We start from the raw sequence: 20,985 nt of genomic DNA on the forward strand, positions 1-20,985 counted from the left end.
AAGTGCTGCTGCGTGGCCAGTTCCATTTTCTTTTGAAGAAGGCAAATAGGTACCCGGTGGCAAGGCACCGAACTATAGGGGAAAGAAAAAGAAGAAATATGACAAAGAACTCTCTATAAAACACATTAAAGTACACTTTTCTCAAAAATAAGGTATTATTTTAAACCAAAAACAACTGAATTTCAGTAACGTCATGTGGTTTAACCTAAAAACAAAATTTCAAAGATTTTTTCCCCAATTTAAGAATATTATAGCTTTTGTTTTCATAAAAATGTAATTGTCAGAAATATTACTCCCCGTTTTGAGGTAGTTATGGCCAACCAGGTGGAGATGTCCAGGAGGCAAATGGCAACATGGGCCTAAAAGATTTGAAAGTCAGCAGTCTCTACAGGACAGCTGAAGAAGCCATGGGTGTAGATATGTTCACCCAGGGTATGCAGCATGAGGAAAGGTTTATATACAGAATTCTACAGGACACCAGCATTTAAGTGGTAAGTAAAAAAAAATAAGATCCAGAAAAAGAGAGGTAAATAATATTGCCACATCGTGCCTTTGCCCTTGAGAAAAAAAATCTAAGATTCTTAGTAGGACCTTCAGAGCATGTCACGATCTGGTCCCTGTGACCACTAGGCACTTCTGTCCTTATGTTTCCATGGCATAATAACAATAGATACATTTTTACTATCATAAAGGTGATCTGGGTTGATAAATAATTCTTTGTGATATGGTTATTTCCTGAAATACTAACTTCAACTCTGACCCATATAGCTATAGGAGTATTAATAAATCATTTAAAAGTTTTATGGCACAATTATGGGAAATAGATCATGTATAAAGACTTGAAATCGATATCCAAGGTCAGCACAAAGAAAAAGTATTTAAGAGAAGTTGAGACCACAGTCAAAAAACATGCCTTATCAAAAACATTAAGTATAAAGAAGAATCACTTTAGTGTTATGCTGGGTTGCTGTGATCATGAATAGCACAACCCTCTCAATGTTAAGGATGTATGTACATTATACTCACACTCAGTATACATTTATGGTTAACAAGTAATGTCTTAAAACAAAGGTATGGTTGAATTTCTGCTCTAGATTTTGATGGGTGTGACAGACTTATCACTGATGGGGCCAGACACTGTGACCACCTTGCCCCCCATTCTATCCCCAGCACCTAACAGTACTTGGCTGTTAAGTGACTGAAGGAATGAAGTCACAGATAATAAAACATATTTTATTCATAACCTTTATAATCAGCATAGCTTTGATCAAAGAGAAGTATATTAAGACAAATGCATAGATTTCATGAGAAATACAAACTTATCCAAAGGAAGTATTTGTCAGTTGTTATTCAAAAATGAATACTGTGGCCGGTGTCAAGTCTCTAATTACAGGCTTTCCTCTAATAGACATAAACAAAGGTCATCACTGTACACAATTTAAAACAACACAGGAGATTCCTTGATTTAATCTGCTTCAAAATGTAAATATATTCCCATTTTATATAAAAGCACATGCAGCAATAACATATCCAAAGATGGTGAATATGTTTTCTATAAATTGAAATTTTCTAGAGTAGATTTACGAGTAATGCTTCAACTGGGAAAAATTAAAAAGAAAGGAAAGTCTAAATTTATACTAGCCCAGACCAGGAAAAACTTTTCATGAATATTTCAGCCATTGTCTATAACTCAATCTGAAATTAAAAAACACAAACTTTTTTTAATATGAGAGACAAGGAGCCACATAAGAAAGATGAAAACTTTCAATAAATTGTGGTACCTTCTTTTGCAGCACTAAAGAAAGATGATCAGTGAGAATTTTCTTGTAGATAGATTCTATTTTTTTTTTTCCAAAACTGAACACTAACATATAGCTCTTAGGGTATCTTCAGACAGACTCTGCAACAAAACTATACACTAAAGTATAAAAGAAAACAAACTCTCAAAATAACATAAGAAATAGTATACCTAAGACTATTTCAACATAACCATAAATTAGGATGAAAGGAAAACAGCAAAACTATACTTATTGCTCATCATCTTATGTGTAAATCTACATGAAAAAATTTAGCTGTGAAAATTCTACTTCCTTACTTTCATCCATTTAAAACATGCAGATGATGTATTTCTTGCTACCTAAATGCTTTATGTGTAGAGAGTGTATGTGAGTGTATGTATTATCTGCTCCATAATCCAGATTTGCTCTCTTTTTTGTCATGTTTTAAATCTGTTTACTTTTGGAAATTGAAAAATTATCAGAAAATGTTCTCATTCAGCTAGAGGTTATCTTTCAGTGCAAGGTACCCATAGGCTGAAGGTTTTCAAAAAATAAATAGCTTGAGCAATAATTTTCTGTAGTGGGATAAAGATCAGTGATGAATGACAAATCTAAGAATAAAAGACTTTCTTACCCTTAACGCTTAATTAGCTAGCAAACACGTGACATCAGGTACAAAACCCAAACGAAACATAAGGAAGTAGATTAGTAAAAGTTTAGACATTCTTAAAAATGCAAACAGAAAAAAAGGGGCAAAATCATTTTAAAAATAAACACAGCAGAATAGAAATACATATAAACAATAATATGAAAACATACAAGGGAAATTAAAGTTTCAACATTTTGATGCTATGAAGATATGATACGACCTTTGCTCCCCTGGTGAACTTTCAATACCCAAATTCACTCCAGGTAGATGGTATTTTACCTGTGATTTAAAAGCTTGTAACTCTGCTTGAAGCTCATTAATCTGTGCCTCTTTTTTCTGCAATTGAGCCTGAGTTTCTTGGTGGTCGGTAAACTCTTTTTCAAACTGAAAAGGAAAAAAGAAAAAGAAACAAAAACACACAAGAAAGAGAGAAAGATGAAAATACAAAGCACTATTCTTCATCTAGAAATTTGATTCTAATGATCTGTTGGTAGAACATAAACTTTTATGAAAGGAGTGGTAGATTTTTGCTAAGTCACCCACGGCTTTTCTCTAAGTCCCTCTAGGTCCCACCAAAATCATTCATTTGCAAAGGAGCAGACAAAGCCAGAAATGAAATCTGTGACCATCTCCTCTCAGCAGAACAAACTGGGCCCACAGTTATCCAGAACCCTGGCATTTTTCTTAAAAGTCCCTAAATATCATTGCAACTTTGTGTAAAATAATAGAGAGCTAGGCATTGTACTGAATTCCCTGACCCCTACCTGCAAAAACTTATACTTGAAACTTGTCTGAAGTTTATCAACATGATTTAAAAGAATTCCACTTTAATATTTATTTATCAATAAATAACTCCACTTTGTAAATGCATCAATTACTTTCTTTTTTCTTACTACAACATCATGAGGTTTAAGGACCTGATGCAGGCTCTAACCTTCAACAACAGTTTAAGAGGATAAAGTCCATTTTATTTATCACTAATCTTTGGGAAATTAATGATAAATTAGTCTTTCAAAGTCCTTAGTGCAACACTTTGTGGGAGGAAGGCAAATAATAAAATTTGGTGAATCGAATGAGTTTTCTAATTGATACAGCCGCTCATCACAAGTCACCATCCTGTATTCAAACACCTTCACCTCGCCATCATCATGACTAAAAACCTCTACTAGCAGAGGTGAATTCAAATAGAGTACTGTCTCATAATCAAGAACAAGTATTTGACTGCCTTTTAAAAATAAAAATAATAATAATTTAAGAAAATACAAATATTTCACAAATGTAGCCTTGAGAGAGTTAGGGTTGGGCTCAGAGTTAGGATTAGGGACTCCATACACTGATGGCTTCCAAGTCCCTATCACCAGCTCAGCTTCACATCTGCACTCCAAACTGTAAACCAGTCTATAAATATATTTCCAACTTAATGAACATTTTTCAAGACTAAGAAAGCATTCCAGTATTTTCAAAGCCAATATTATCATCTTCTCTACAAACTTCGATTTTTGAATACTGCTGTTCCATCTAAAAGATAGCACATATATCATGACTCCTTTGCTCTTAAACCTTTAGTGGCTTCATTATAAAAGCCACACTCATTAACCTAATATCTAAGTATCCCCTGATATCTGGTCCCATACCATCATTTTCCTTTATTCAATAAATACCTAATAGCATGACTATTATGTGTTTCTCAGAATAGCAGGGACTAGGGGTACAGAGTTTAAGAGAGTATGATCACTGTGTTTAGTAAGCATAGTGTCTGGTGGCAAAGTCAAAGCAAACTAACCACCCAAAATCTATGAAAATTACCAGCAATAAAGAGAGAAAGACTGGAGGCATGTGTGTCATTCCTGGAGGAATGAGGCTTGATCTCAGGTTTAAAGAACTTGAGTCATTAGCTGAGAAGTGTAGCTTGCATTTCAACTAGAGTGACTAGCACAGGGTGTACATGAATGGCAAGCCATCCCCTGTAAGGGGCACAAAAGGAGGTATGAGAACAAACTGCACAGGATGAAGCTGGAGGTAGACAGGAGTGAAACTGTTGAAAGGAATTTCACAATAAACCAAGAAGCTTTTTTCTTTTTTGTAAAACCTAAAAACTGTAGAGAGCTATTAGAGTATTTATCATAAGAAAACAACATAATCAAATTTGCACTTTGGAAAACCCAACCAGCAGCAGTGTGGACAATGGACTGAAAGATAAATACTAGAGGCATAGAAATGAGTGTAGAGCTACTGAATTTATCCAAGCAAGAACTGAAGCCCTTCCTAAATGAAGGTAGAAAATAGGGTAACGGAAAGAAAAGAAAAAAATATATATATATTATATATATAAACACAATCCAAAATATTAGTGTCTGACTGAACAAAGTAAATGAGTGAGGGGAATATATCTAAGATCACGACATTGTTCTGTTGCTTTGCAAGCCGGCAACAAAGTACTATAATTTGAGGGAATGACATACTTATGGGCAAGAACGATGAATTTGGTTTTGAAGGTATTAAGCTTCAGATACTTATGGGAAATTCAAAATAAATTTATATATGCCTCCAAGACTTCCTTGGTGACGGAGTGGTTAAGAATCTGCCTGCGAATGCAGGGGCATGGGTTCAAGCCCTGGTCCAGGAAGATCCCACATGCCACAGAGCAACTAAGCCCATGTGCCACAACTACTGAGTCTGCACAATAGAGCTTGCATGCCACAACTACTGAGCCCACGTGCCACAACTACTGAAGTCCACGTGCCTAGAGCCTGTGCTCCACGACAAGAGAAGCCACTGCAATGAGAAGGCTGTGCACTGCAACGAAGAGCAGCCCCCACTCTCCGCAACCAGAGAAAGCCCGCGCACAGCAACAAAGACCCAATGCAGCCAAAAATAAAAATTAAAAAATAAATTTATTAAAAAGAAAAAATTTATATATGCCTCCTCCTCGGCCATCTCACCTTGTTGCCTCACACTAATACATCAGGGCTCACATTAGCTCTTACTTCCTTGGGTAAGTCTTCCCTGGCCACACAAGATCTATAGGCTTACAAACCACACAGGGTTTTCCTACCACAACAATTATCACACTGTAATACAAAATTATCAAAATGTAGTATCACACACCTCAATAATACCCACCAACCTGGAAGCTCACTAATAGTGAGAACCTTTTCTATTTTATTCATCACCTTTCCAAAGCTTTATACTTATAATTAAACTCAATAAATATTTGTTGAGTGAAGTCATGAGACTGTTTCTGTCACACCTTCCTTTATATGTTGTATAACCACATCAATATCATATATACCTTTAGGTCCTCAATCTCCCAGCCTCAAAAATCTTTGAGAGGTCATTTTCTCTACTCTCCTTTATACGACTGCTCAGCCAATGTTTACTGCTACTTAGCAAGAAATAAAAAACTAAATTCTTAGGAGATTAAGAATGAAGAAGTCTTTTTCACAATATCAATATGTACACTATCCTATCTTACAGGCCTTACAATAAGATGCAAAAGGAAAAAGAATTATTTATAGGAATAAAAATAAAACTATAAAAACAACCAGTCATAATTAGTACACTCAAAGAAAACTTATTAAAATTAACTTGACCATACTGACAGTATCTGTATTACTTACCAAAGAGATAAATTTCTACATCTTCCCCTATAAAACGATCAGACGAAATATAAAGTGTGCTTTAGCATTTTTATATCTATAGTCAAATCACAGTAGCCTTGGGGATAAAATGAATCTCCATTAAAGACGTACTTTATAAAAACTGATATGATAGCCTTCTTCTCCAAAAGAGTTAGCAGAGCAGTATTATGCTTACAAAATTACATGCAAAAATGTCAAGAAACACAGTTAAGGTTGAAGCTCTGCTTAATTTCATTCCCTAGGGTAAATGTATTAGTGCATCTGTACAAGAAGGTGGATAACTCAATATACTCTATGTACTTTCTGACATTTCTGGTCTTCATTTTTCAAATTTATGCACTAAAATAAAGAATGTGTCTAGCAACCATGATAGCTTCCTGCCTAAAGCAAAGTATTTACATGTGTCCTTATAAAGCTATCAGAAAAAAATTCTTGCTGACACATACAAAATGGTGTGGCAACAGAAATCTTCTATGGAGCAGAAAATATTTTCTGAATATACCTAACACATATAACTGCTGACTAAAAGGAGACAACTAACCTTGAACAAGTTCTTTCTTCTATTTACATGAAAAGCATACAATTTTAAAACAATGTCTTAAGAAAGATATCAAGTTTAACACCAGTCATATATGAATACTGTATACATAAAAATGATTATAAAAGCAAATGTAGGGGAGACCTTCAAGATGGCAGAGGAGTAAGACTTGGAGATCACTTTCCTCCCCACAAATACATCAGAAATACATCTACATGTGGAACAACTTCTTGAAAACACCTACTGAACGCTGTCAGAAGACCTCAGACATCCCAAAGGCAAGAAACTCCCCAGGTACCTGGGTAGGGCAAAAGAAAAAACAGAGACAAAAGAATAGGGACAGTACCTGCACCTCTGGGAGGGAGGTGTGAAGGAGGAAAAGTTCTCACACACTGCAAAGCCCCTTCACTGGTGGAGACGGGGAGTGGCGGGGGGGAAATCTTCGGAGCCACGGAGGAGAGCGCAGCAACAGGGATGCAGAGGGCAAAGTGGAGAGACTCCCACACAGAGGATCGGTACCGACCAGCACTCACCAGCCCGAAAGGCTTGTCTGCTCATCCACCGGGGCAGGTGGGGGCTGGGAGCTGAGGCTTGGGCTTCGGAGGTCAGATCCCAGGGAGAGGACGGGTTGGCTGCGTGAACACAGCCTGAAGGGGGCTAGGGGGCCACAGTGAGCCAGGAGGGAGTCCAGGAAAAAGTCTGGACCTGCCTAAGAGGCAAGACATTGTTTCTGGGTGCGTGAGGAGAGGGGATTCAGAGCACCACCTAAACGAGCTCCAGAGATAGGCAAAAGCCATGGCTATCAGCACGAACACCAGAGACAAGCATGAAACGCTAAGGCTGCTGCTTCAGCCACCAAGAAGCCTGTGTGCACGCACAGGTCACTATCCACACCTCCCCTCCCGGGAGTCTGTGCAGCTCACCACTGCCAGGGTCCCATGATCCAGGGACAACTTCCCCAGGAGAACACACGGCTCGCCTCAAGCTGTTGCAACATCCTCAGCCCTCTGCAGCTGCAGGCTCTGCCCGCATTCCGTACCCCTCCCTCCTCCCCGCCTGAGTGAGCGAGAGCCCACGAATCAGCTGCTACTTTAACCTTTCCTGTCTAAGCGAAGAACTGACGCCAGAGGGTGACCTACACGCAGAGGCGGAGCTAATCCAAAACTGAACCCCAGGAGCTGTGCAAACAACGAACAGAAAGGGAAATTTCTCCCAGCAGCCTCAGGAGCAGCAGATTATATCTTCACAGTCAACTTGATGTAGGCTGCATCTGTGGAATACCTGAATGGACAACGAATCATCCCAAAACTGAGGCAGTGAACTTTGGGAGCAAATGTAGACTTGGGGTTTGCTTTCTGCATCTAATTTGTTCCTGGTTTTACGTTTATCTTAGTTTAGTATTTAGAGTTTATTATCATTGGTAGATTTGTTTATTGATTTGGTTGCACTCTTCCTCCTTTTTTTTCTTTTTTTATATATAGATATATATTTTTTTCGTTTTTCTCTTTTTTTTAGTGTATATGTGTATGCTTCTTTGTGTGATTTTGTCTGTATAGCTTTGCTTTTACCATTTCTACTAGAGTTCTGTCTATCCTTTTTTTTTTTTTAAAGTATAGCTTTTAGCGCTTGTTATCATTGGTGTTTTTTGGTTTGGTTACTCTCTTTTTCTTTCTTCTTTCTATTACTTTTTAACTTTTTTTATTTTTAATAATTTTTTTTTAATTATTTGATTTGATTTGATTTTTCTATATTTTTCTCCCTTTGCTTCTGAGCCGTGTGGATGACAGGGTCTTGGTGCTCCATCCAGGTGTCAGGCCAGCACCTCTAAGGTGGGAAAGCTGAGTTCAGGACATCGGTCCACCAGAGAACTCCTGTCTCCATGTAATATCAAACAGCAAAAGCTCTCCCGGAGATCTCCATCTGAATGTTAAAACCCAGGTCCAGTCAACAACCAGCAAGCTACAGTACTGGACACCCTATGCCAAACAACTAGCAAGACAGGAACACAACCCCACTCATTAGCAGAGAAGCTGCCTAAAAATCATAATAAGGTCACAGACACCCCAAAACACACCACCAGAGGCAGTCCTGCAAGACAGAAAGACAAGATCCAGCCTCATCCACCAGAAAACAGGCAGTAGTCCCCTCCACCAGGAAGCCTACACAACCCACTGAAACAACCTTAGCCACTGGAGGCAGGAACCAAAAACAACGGGAACTACGAACCTGCAGCCTGCGAAAAGGAGACCCCAAACACAGTAAATTAAGCAAAATGAGAAGACAGAGAAACACACAGCAGATGAAGGAGCAAGGTAAAAATCCATCAGACCATACAAATGAAGAGGAAATAGGCACTCTACCTGAAAAAGAATTCAGAGTAATGACAGTAAAGATAATCCAAAATCTTGGAAATAGAATGGAGAAAATACAAGAAATGATTAACAAGGACCAAGAAGAACTAAAGAGCAAACAAACAATGATGAACAACTCAATAAATGAAATTAAAAATTCTCTAGAAGGAAGTGATAGCAGAATAACTGAGGCAGAAGAACGCAGAAGTGACCTGGAATACGAAATAGTGCAAATAACTACTGAAGAACAGAAAGAAGAAAAAAGAATGAAGAGAATTGAGGACAACCTCAGAGACCTCTGAGACAACATTAAATGGACCAACGTTCGAATTATACGGGTCCAAGAAGAAGAAAAGAAAAAGAAAGGGTCTGAGAAAATATTTGAAGAGATTACAGTTGAAAATTTCACTAATAGGGGAAAGGAAATAGTCCAGGAAGCACAGAGAGTTCCCCATAGGATAAATCCAAGGAGAAACATGCCAAGACACATACTAAACTATCAACTATTAAATACAAAGAACAAATATTAAAAGCAGCAAGGGAAAAACAACAAATAACACACAAGGGAATGTCCATAAGGTTAATAGCTGATCTCTCAGCAGAAACTCTGCAAGCCAGAAGGGAGTGGCAGGACACATTTAAAGTGATGAAAGGGAAAAACCTAAAACCAAGATTACTCTACCCAGCAAAGATCTGAATCAGATTCGATGCAGAAATTAAAACCTTTATAGATAAGCAAAGGCTAAGAGAACTCAGCACCTCCAAACCAGCTTCACAACAAATGCTAAAGGAACTTCTCTAGGCAGGAAACACAAGAGAAGGAAAAGACCTACAATAACAAACGCAATTCAATTAATAAAATGGTAATAGGAACATACATATCGATAATTACCTTAAATGTAAATGGATTAAATGCTCCAACCAAAACACAGACTGGCTGAATGGATACAAAACAAGACCCGTATAGATGCTATCTAAAAGAGACCCACTTCAGACCTAGGGACACATAAAGACTGAAAGTGAGGGGATGGAAAAGATACTCCATGCAAATGGAAATCAAAAGAAAGCTGGAGTACCAATTTTCATATCAGACAAACGGACTTTAAAATAAAGACTATTATAAGAGACAAAGAAGGACATTACATAATGATCAAGGGATCAATCCGAGAAGAAGATATAACAACTGTAGATATTTATGCACCCAACATGAGAGCACCTCAATACATAAGGAAAATGCTAACAGCCATAAAAGGAGAAATGGACAGTAACACACTCATAGTAGGGAAGTTGAAAATTTCCCCACTTTCACCAATGGACAGATCATCCAAGATGAAACTAAATAATGAAACACAAGCTTTATATGATACATTAAACAAGATGGACTTAATTGATATTTATAGGACATTCCATCCAAAAACAACACAATGCACATTCTTCTCAAGTGCTCATCGAACATTTTCCAGGATAGATCATCCCCTGGGTCACAAATCAAGCCTCGGTAAATTTAAGAAAATTGAAATTGCATCAAATATCTTTTCCGATCACAATGCTATGAGACTGCATATCAATTACAGGAAAAAGTCTGTAAAAAATACAAACACATAGAGGCTAAACAATACACTCCTTAATAATAAACAAGAGATCACTGAAGAAATCAGAAAGGAAATCAAAAATACCTAGAAACAAAGGAAAATGAAAACACGCCAACCCAATACCTGTGGGATGCAGCAAAAGCAGTTCTGAGAGGAAAGTTTATAGCAATACAATTCTACCTCAAGAAACAAGAAATATCTCAAATAAACAACCTAAACTTACCCCTAAAGCAATTAGAGAAAGAAGAACAAAAAGCCCTCAAAGTTAGCAGAAGGAAAGAAATCATAAGGATCAGATCAGAAATAAATGAAAAAGAAATGAAAGAAACAATAGAAAAGATCAATAAAACTAAAAGCTGGTTCCTTAAGAAGATAAACAAAATTGATAAACCATTAGCCAGACTCATCAAGAAAAAAAGGGATAAGACTCAAATCAATAGAATTAGAAAGAAAAAAGGAGAAGTAACAACTCACAATGCAGAAATACAAAGGATCATGAGAGATTACTACAAGCAGCTATATGCCGATAAAATGGACAACCTGGAAGAAACGGACAAATTCTTAGAAAAGTACAACCTTCCGAGACTGAACCAGGAAGAAATAGAAAATATAAACACACCAGTCACAAGCACTGAAATTGAGACTGTGATAAAAAATCCTCCAACAAACAAAAGCCCACAACCAGAGGGCTTCACAGGTGAATTCTATCAAGGATTTAGAGAGCTAACACCTATCCTTCTAAAACTCCTCCAAAATATAGCAGAGGGAGGAACAATCCCAAACTCATTCTACTAGGCCACCATCACCCTGACACCAAAACCAGACAAAGATGTCACAAAGGAAGAAAACTATAGGCCAGTATCACTGATGAACATAGATGTAAAAATCCTCAACAAAATACTAGCAAACAGAATTCAACAGGATGTTAAAAGGATCATACACCATGATCAAGTGGCGTTTATCCCTGGAATGCAAGAATTCTTCAATATACGCAAATCAATCAATGTGATAAACCATATTAAAAAACTGAAGGAGGAAAACCATATGATCATCGCAACAGATACAGATAAAGCTTTTGACAAAATTCAACACTGATTTATGATAAAAACTCTCCGGAAAGTAGGCACAGAGGGAACCTACCTCAACATAATAAACACCATATATGACAAACCCACCACAAGTAGCATACTCAATTGTGAAAAACTGAAAGCATTTCCACTAAGATCAGGAACAAGACAAGGATGTTCATTCTCGCCACTCTTATTTAACATAGTATTGGAAGTCCTAGCCACAGCAAGCAGAGAAGAAAAAGAAATAAAAGGAATACGAATTGGCAAAGAAGAAGTAAAACTGTCACTGTTTCAGATGACATGATACTATACATAGAGAATCCTAAAGATGCCACCAGAAAACTACTACTAGAACTAATCAATGAATTTGGTAAGGTTGCAGGATACAAAATTAATGCACAAAATCTCTGGCATTCCTATATACCTACAACGAAAAATCAGTTAGTGAAATAAGGAAACAATCCCATTTACCACTGCAACAAAAAGAATAAAATACCTAGGAATAAACCTACCTAAGGAGACAAAAGACCTCTATGCACAAAACTATAAGACACTGATGAAAGAAATTAAAGATGACACAAACAGATGGAGAGATATACCATGTTCTTGGATTGGAAGAAGCAACATTGTCAAAATGATGATACTACCAACAAAAAATTTCACAATTTATATGGAAACACAAAAGTCCCCGAATAGCCAAAGCAATCTTGAGAAAGAAAAACGGAGCTGGAGGAATCAGGCTTCCTGAGTTCAGACTATACTCAAAGCTACAGTAATCAAGACAGTATGGTATTGGCAGAAAAACAGAAATATAGATCAATGGAACAGGACAGAAAGCCCAGACATAAACTCCCGTCCATATGGTCACCTTATTTTTGATAAAGGAGGCAAGAATATACAATGGAGAAAAGACAGCCTCTTCAATAAGTGGTGCTGGGAAAACTGGACAGCTACATGTAAAAGAATGAAATTAGAACACTCCCTAACACCATACACAAAAATAAACTCAAAATTGATTCAAGACCTAAATGTAAGGCCAAACACTATAAAACTCTTAGAGGAAAACATAGGCAGAACACTCTATGACAGAAATCACGGCAAGATCCTTTTTGATGCACCTCCTACAGAAATGGAAATACAAACAAAAATAAACAAATGGGGCCTAATGCAACTTAAAAGCTTTTGCACAGCAAAGGAAACCATAAACAAGACAAAAAGACAACCCTCAGAATGGGAGAAAATATTTGCAAATGAAGCAACTGGCAAAGGATAAATCTCCAAAATATACAAGCAGCTCATGGAGCTCAATATCAAAAAAATGAACAACCCAATCCAAAAATGGTCAGAAGACCTAAATAGACATTTCTCCAAAAAAGATATATAGATTGCCAACAAACACATGAAAGAATGCTCAACATCACTAATCATTAGAGAAATGCAAATCAAAACTACAGTGAGGTATCACCTCACACTGGTCAGAATGGCCATCATCAGAAAATCTACAAACAATAAATGCTGGAGGTGGTGTGGAGAAAAGAGAACTCTGTTGCACTGTTGGTGGAAATGTAAATTGATACAGCCACTATGGAGAACAGTATGGAGATTCCTAAAACACTAAAAATAGAACTAACATATGGCCCAGCAATCCCACTCCCAAAGCAATCATACTCCATAAAGATGTTTTTAAAAAAAAGGAAATTTAAACTATCTGGGATGCACTCAAATCAAACACTTGAAAGTTTGCTACTACTTTCCCACGATGAATTGAAGTATTTACTGAGCTTGGAATACAGAGTCAGTGGGGTGAAAGGTCACCATACAACACAAACATTTATCAACTGGAACACTTATGACACTTAATTTAAAGGATCTAATAATTTGTTTCCCCCTGTAAACTAAGTTGCTTCGTAGCAATGGTGATATATCCACAGCTGTAATCCAAGCCTACAGCCAAAGGCCTGGGAGATAATATCATCTCACTAAGTATTTGATGAAACGTAGGACTTCTTGGACAGGATACTTACAAAGTTTTTCATAAGTTACAAATAACTTATGAAAGTGTCTACCATTTGCAAGTTATGTTTTATCTTAAAAGTCTATAAAAAATGTACAATTCTCTCAAGATTCATTTAGGGCCTGACACATCAAAAATGTAGACTCTCTGGAATAGTGCCTAACTCAGTGTAACTGTTCCTTTTGTATGTGTTCATTGAGGTGGTGGTAGCAGTAATTACCATGATTCTTTGAATGTGAGGAACCAGCCCTAAGAATTCAAATCAGAATGACTACTTAAAATGTAAAGAATCCAACAACAACAAAAAATAATAAAATTTAAAAGTAAAATTTTAAAAACAGAGAAAAAGTCCAATAGATACCCATTAAGTAGAGATAAAAGCACAAAACAGTACCTTAAAGAAAAGTGGGGAATGGTTAGATGGTCAGCAATGCTATTGACCAGAAACAAATGAAACTGCTGACATTCAATACTTTTTATCTATGAAAATGATAATTTTATGTGGTTCCTCTTAGTCTAATGAAGTAACTTTAATCAAAACAGAAAGCAAGTTAAACTTTTTCTCTTAAAATTTTTAGACATAATTTCAATCTTAAGGGCCTGAATTATATGATGTCTTGAGAAATACTCCAATCTTAAAATGCTGACTCTATACATTGTCAATCATTTATTCATTCAACTCATTCAAAGAATATGTTTTAGTTCTCGGTCCAGGAATTGTTCTAGGTGCCAGGATAGTGAATAAAGCAAACACAAATCCCTCATAAAGTTTATTCCAGAGGGAGAAATAAACAAGACATTTGTATATACACACATAGATACCTAAATTATGCAACATATCAGATGGTGATAAATACAACAGTAGAAAAACAAGAAAAGGAGCACAGGGAGGGTCAGAGTTGGGAGTGGGGAGTTTAAATGTTTAAATATAATGGTCCAGGAAGTCCTCCTCAGAGAATGGCATTTGTGCAAATACCTGAAGGAGGTAAAGAAGGAAGTGAGAAGAAGGCACAGAGTCCATGAGGCAGAAGCAGAGCTGCAGGAGCCCCCATATAGTCTTGCAAAGTTAGTCAAATTACTTACTTTCTTGTTAAGTTCTGATATTTTCTCTTCAAACTCTTCTAGTTTCACCTGATACATGCAAATATCTAAAATTGCAATGACAAAATTTTTATTAAATTCATTGTTACTTTAAAAGTTCAAAAAGAAAAAAAACAGAAAAATTAGAAATAGTGTCAGTAATAAAATAAACAAAATGGTGAAACATAGAATGTTGGAATGGAGGATTTTCTAAGCATGATACCAAGGTCACAAAATATAAGGAGAAAGATAAACCAAATTACAATTCTAACCTTGTATTAGGCAAAAGGAGGAGGGAGTTCAACTGTAACATACAATACTAAAAGGCTGCTATCCTCAATTCATAAATATTTTGAAAAAAGAGAAGAGGATAGTCAATACCAACTAGGAAAATGTGCAATAGTAATGAGCAGAAAATTAGGAATAAAAAAGTTAAAAATTGCTAAATCATAAGAACAGATACTTGATTTTCCCTAGTAATATGAAAATATAAAAAGTTTTAATGAGAAATAAGCAAAGATTAAATGATCCCTAATGTCAAGTATTGGAGATAGCACAGGGAACCCTACTCTCCTAAAAACAGTGGAAGTATAATTAAGGAACTTTGCTGATGAGAAACGATGCAATATGTACTAAAACTTAAAATTAATATTTTCTTTCACCTAGTAATGTATTTCTAGGACTTTGCCTTTAAGCAAGAATATTCATTAAAATATTATGTTAGGGCTTCCCTGGTGGCGCAGTGGTTGAGAGTCCGCCTGCTGATGCAGGGGACACGGGTTCATGCCCCGGTTTGGGAAGATCCCACATACCGCGGAGTGGCTGGGCCCGTGAGCCATGGCTGCTGGGCCTGCGCGTCCGGAGCCTGTGCTCCGCAACGGGAGAAGCCACAACAGTGAAAGGCCCGCGTACCGCAAAAAAAAAAAAAAAAAATTATGTTAGCAAAAAACTGCAAATAACTTAAATGTCCACCAATAATAGATTGACTAATAAGCTCTGATATGTATCCACATGATGGGATACTTTGCAGGAGAAGTAATTCATATTATGAATGAATTCATTATGGATGTCTCATGAATGTATTGTATCCCTTCTTTCTTTTTTTAATGAAAGTAATAATGAACATGGTTTAAGAAAATATACCACAGAACAAGTTAGAAGAAGCAAAAGTCAACCAAATCATTGCATCCAAAACTCAGTCCCGCTTCCTAAATGTTTCCTCTTACAACTCTGGTGGTTAGCTTCCTAACTCTAAATAAAGTATGTACACCATTATTTTCTGATTTAACTATTTAGGACATTATAGATAACTTCCTACTATGAAATAAGAAAACACTGTTTCCCATCTAATCCCAATTTTTGATAATTTTACTTTCATTTGGCTGGCTCTATAGCACTAAATTAATACTTAATCCTCTGATTCCTGTTGCACAGACAGCATCTCTTGAATCCCTCTTTTAATATATGGAGTTATCTGTGCCCTATACTTTCCAATATCTGTCTCCCCTACTGTCCTCTCTCACCTAAGTGTGTAAATACAGGGACACTCTCTTCTGTACTTAAGTCTTCTGCATTGTGTCTATAAGTTTATTCTAAACATTTACAATAAATAAACACAATGGACTTATTATAACTATGTAACATGTTTCACTTATATAGCCGAGAAGTATTCAAAGATTATATAGTATTTCCTTCTCAAGAATTCAATGTCAAAACCTCTCACCTACTCAAGAAAAAATATTCCTAATGTCCAGGTAGAAAAAGTTTTCTCTCCGGACACTATTCAGAATCATTCCACATTTTAGTTTGCTACATATTTAGAGCATATTTTTCTTCATTTCTATGTCCCTCCCACACCCAAGAACTCCTAATTTCTTCTCTCCTTCAGAGAGAAACAAATATTCACTTTATCAGTCTCACTAGTATTATCTACTCCTTTCTCATTCTATACATTCCACACTTCTTCCTGAACTCAAATATTATATGAAGAAAAAACAACTTCATGCAAATAATAGATATTCCTTTTTAATGCTAAACCAAGATTTGACATATGGTAACTTCTTAAACATTAGTTACAATGTGGAATCGGGTATGATGTCAATGACCATTTTGTACTGTTACCTTTAAATCATTTAGACACATCAAGCCCTGGTCATTTGGGAAAGAGTGGTTTGCAGAGTCATGCAGATCCTCCAAATGGTGACACATCTCATCATACAATATCAAAATAAACAGATAGGGTAATACCACCACTGATCTCATCAGAAAAAAATTTAGGACCGCAAAGCTGCCAAGATGATGGTAGCAAGTACAAGTTTTCCAAAACTCAAATATTTACTTGAATATTCCAATTTTATCATTGGTAACATATTCTATCATTTTCATTGAAGTTACAGACACATATTATTTCATTTTTAGGAAAGTGTGTGCCAAACACTCACATCTGAGTAGCCACAATTTGTATGACGATCCTTTTTTCAAAGTTAAAAAAAAAATGCAGGCATTTCAGCTGGCAGCTCAGACGATTACACAAGTATTTCCAATTGGACTCTGGTTTGCAGCACAAGTGATTCACACACACAATATATTGAATATTGAATATATTCACACAGAATATTGAAATGATGTGTGTGCAAAGGTAGATATTTAATAAACTTAACATTTTTTTAGTTCTTTATCAAGGACATTCTTAAATAAAAAATGGCACTTTTTTTGTTTCATTTCTTTTGTTTTACTGAGAATAAAGAATCCCATGGCTACTAATACAGTTTGGTGCCACTGCCTTGATTCACAACAAAGTACCAGCAGTTTTCCCAATATTGCTCTGAAAATATCAACAGAGTAAAAATGCCAAATAACTGTCTCAGTATTGTTATGAAAATAGTTTTGACTATTAGGACCTCCTGAAAGGTATCCAGGACCCTCTGGAGTCTACAGCCCACACTGTGAGAAACAACACTCTAGCACTAACCCATGGGTAAGGGACATAAGGTATTTTCATTTAAATAACAGAGAAACACTCACCAACAAACTGACTTAAATCTAAGTCTAGTCTTTTTCGATATGTGAAGTCTGGATCCATCCCATCTCTGTGCAGTACAATCTGGGATACACACTCATCAATTAATTTGAAGTACTGTTGCCTAGAACCAAGGAAAAGAATAAATGTACACTCTATTAGTGTAACTTTACATCAAAACATTTCAGTAGCTCGATTTCTACTTCAATAATATACAATTGTATAGTTTCAACAGTTGACATATAGATTTAACATGGGAGTGAGAGTAAATACAACTGCCACTTTCTTTCTAATGATTTTAACACATTACATTTTTTATGATCTTTTAGCTATAAATACAGTGTGCTTTAAAGATCATTTTCTTGCAAAAGTCAGAATCTTGACTTAATTAGTAGGCAGTAAGAAATAGAATATTAAAATGAAGTGATATGTACTTAAAAGCAGTCCTCAGCAGAGATCATCAACCTATCACTGTACCATACTGAAAGAGCTACCATTAATTCATTTTACTAATACAAACCAAAAGATATATTTTCTAAAAAATTATCTGGCAGGTTCTTAAAAACATACAGTTCACTGTTTTTAGAATGTTTGTGATACTGTGAATTATAAACAATATCAAATGAATGTTCCTTACTCAAAAGAAAGCTAGAAAACTTCAGCATAACAATTTTTGTCCAAAATTTAAATTTAATTAAAATCCCCAAATAGGCTTCATGTGTTAGTACAATTAAGTTCAATCCACCTGTGTTAGTAATAAGCTAAACTACATCCCTTAAAACTCAAGCCAACAAACGTGAAAGAAATATCCAGAAGATTTTACAAACAAAACCAAACTACAGTGATAGAGAGAGTGATAGAGAGGGTGGGTAATATTCTAATGAATACAGTCCTCCATCCGAACCACCACTTAGGACTATTTCTTCTCAATGACTTTTTGCATAGTTTTCCTCTCCAACCCCTTCTCACCACGTATGTGACGATGCCTCCAGCTACTTGAGACTTCCTTCCCTGTATACTATGACCTACTGCCCTGGACCATTTACCTGGTACCTAATAAACCATCCATGATGCTGAATAAAATTCACTACAGCTTAACATTAGCAAATAAGACAATGTTCATTAATTGTCATAGAGTAAAAATATTCAAGACATAGTGTTCTTGGATACAAATTAAAGCAAGAAGGTATTATCAATGCTTTCCTCAATTTTCTCAACTTCTTTCAATGAAATAATCTCCCATTCCCTAATATTTTAGCTATAATAACCACATTTACACTTGAGGTACATAAATTGCACACACGTTTCTAGCTATCACATTAAAAACTGAGATGACGCACTCTGTCCCTTTTTTAACTCTAATTTAATGTTATCTTGATGTTGTTTTAATAAAAACATGGCTTAAATTAACACCAGCTATTGTGTATAATGTTTTTAAAAAACATAATGTCATTAAGTGTTTTCTCACTTCCACCACCCTAAATTATGAGCTCATTTATAATGTAGCTGAAAATTCATGCAAAAACTCTTTCAGTAAGGCAATACTAGTAAAGAACAATGTACGTCTGGAATTCAGAAATGTAAATCTAGAAAATAATCTCTATGAGTGATATTGGTAAGGTAGTGAATATGTCAGAGGAATATGTAAACAGCGTAATTAGGGGATAAACATAAATGTCATTACTTCATTAATAAAAGTCATTTTTGTTGGAGAATATTTTGAAATCACCTTCACTTTCTCTGCAGTTTTCTTTTTTACCAAATATCAGAAATTATCTCCCATGCACATTCAACTAACATGCTATTCTGCACACAATAAGCCATTACTAATTTGTTACAGAATTGAATTTGATCTTCTATCCACCTTCCAATTATCTTACTGCATTTGATTTTTCTGCGGGACCTTTGATGTACATTCTCCAATCAAGTTCCATTTCAGTAAAATTTCCTTTTGTTCCAGATGTGAAAGTAAGCAAAGATTTTAATTTTCCTATGCACTAGTTCTTTTAAATGACAATATTTTGCATTCTACAATGAAAATTAACTAATAAAAAACTTCAAAAGTTGTATTTATTAATGTCAATATTAATTTTAAATGTTCATCAGTCGAAAATGTTCAGATAACTGAATATTTCTGAAAGGTGAAATCTAGGTCCATTCGAGATAGTAAAACCGAAAAATGAAGGTAAAACCAAAAGAACAAGATTTATGAATCTTGGACTACACAGCAAAAAGAGTAAAATTTACTGTATGTTAAGTAAAAGGATGAATATATAATAAAAGTATTATGTAAGTGACCACAATTCTGACTCTATCTTGTAATAAATGTATACTCACTATAAGAATCAACAACAACAATAATAGTAATAAATAACTGAGAATTTTGGAACATAGGAAAGAATCGATGGGATCACCTTCACTACGGCAGTCATGGGAAGAATTCTGCCTTCATAGCAACCATATCTGGAACAAAGACCAAGGGCCTCAGGCTTAAAGAGCCAAGAAAGAAGGCAACACAGACGAGTATCAAACTTAAAAGGTGTTACTCAAAAAATGACCAAACTAGATGAACTTCTATGCTTCACTAATGTCACTTTGGTAATGCTACAATGTAATATTTCTTTAGACTCTTGATTCCACTAAAGTGAAAGGCTCGCCTGAGTGTGCCCCACTACAGTTGTGCTTTTTAATCTGTTTTGAAGTTAGACACAACCACATGCTCCCTGGAACACAGATGAAGGGATTAAATAACCCCCTTTGTTACACTGCAGACACATTCAACGCTTCAAAAGCAAACAGCAGTCTTAAATTCTTGGAAATTCAAGCAGCAAAAAATCAGAGGTTGACAAGACCAACCACACAGGTATCAAGAAAAGGATGGGGCTACTTTAGAATAAATGGAAGTTCCAAGTTTATTTTTAGGTAAATCTTCAGGAGAGTATAGTATTACAATTAGTGGGGTACCTATGATACTTAAAAATATTATTAATCAAGTATTAGTATTTTTTATCTAGCATTTATAGAGTGGTTAAATATTTAAAGTGTCTTATTTTAATAAAATATGAGAAAGAAGCAAATGAAGACTCAAAACAGGTTCCTGAACTCTATTTTAGAATACCACGGGGACTTCCCAATTCTACAAAGGAAAGAGGTAGGGTGGATGATCTGTACTCATCTCGAAGAACCTAAAGTTTTACCACGTTTGGACTTTTATTCTATTCACTTGTTAGGTACATCAAAAACCTAAATTGCA

The 20,985-nt window shown here is 35.8% G+C and overlaps 1 protein-coding gene across 1 annotated transcript in view; it reads right to left on the reverse strand.

Moving 5' to 3' along the window:
* The window catches only part of DIAPH3 (diaphanous related formin 3), a 408,148-nt gene that overhangs the window by 333,379 nt on the left and 53,784 nt on the right, over positions 1 to 20,985 (reverse strand). Inside the window, 5 exon segments of the mRNA XM_024767214.1 lie at positions 1 to 3; positions 5 to 72; positions 2,707 to 2,811; positions 14,717 to 14,781; positions 17,738 to 17,856. The exon segment at positions 1 to 3 is cut by the window's left edge and continues 187 nt beyond it. Coding sequence (XP_024622982.1) covers positions 1 to 3; positions 5 to 72; positions 2,707 to 2,811; positions 14,717 to 14,781; positions 17,738 to 17,856 — 360 coding nt within the window.

The sequence above is a fragment of the Neophocaena asiaeorientalis genome, unplaced genomic scaffold, assembly GCF_003031525.2.
Source record: "Neophocaena asiaeorientalis asiaeorientalis breed wild unplaced genomic scaffold, Neophocaena_asiaeorientalis_V1.1 scaffold127, whole genome shotgun sequence".
NCBI classification, from domain to species: Eukaryota; Metazoa; Chordata; class Mammalia; order Artiodactyla; family Phocoenidae; genus Neophocaena; species Neophocaena asiaeorientalis.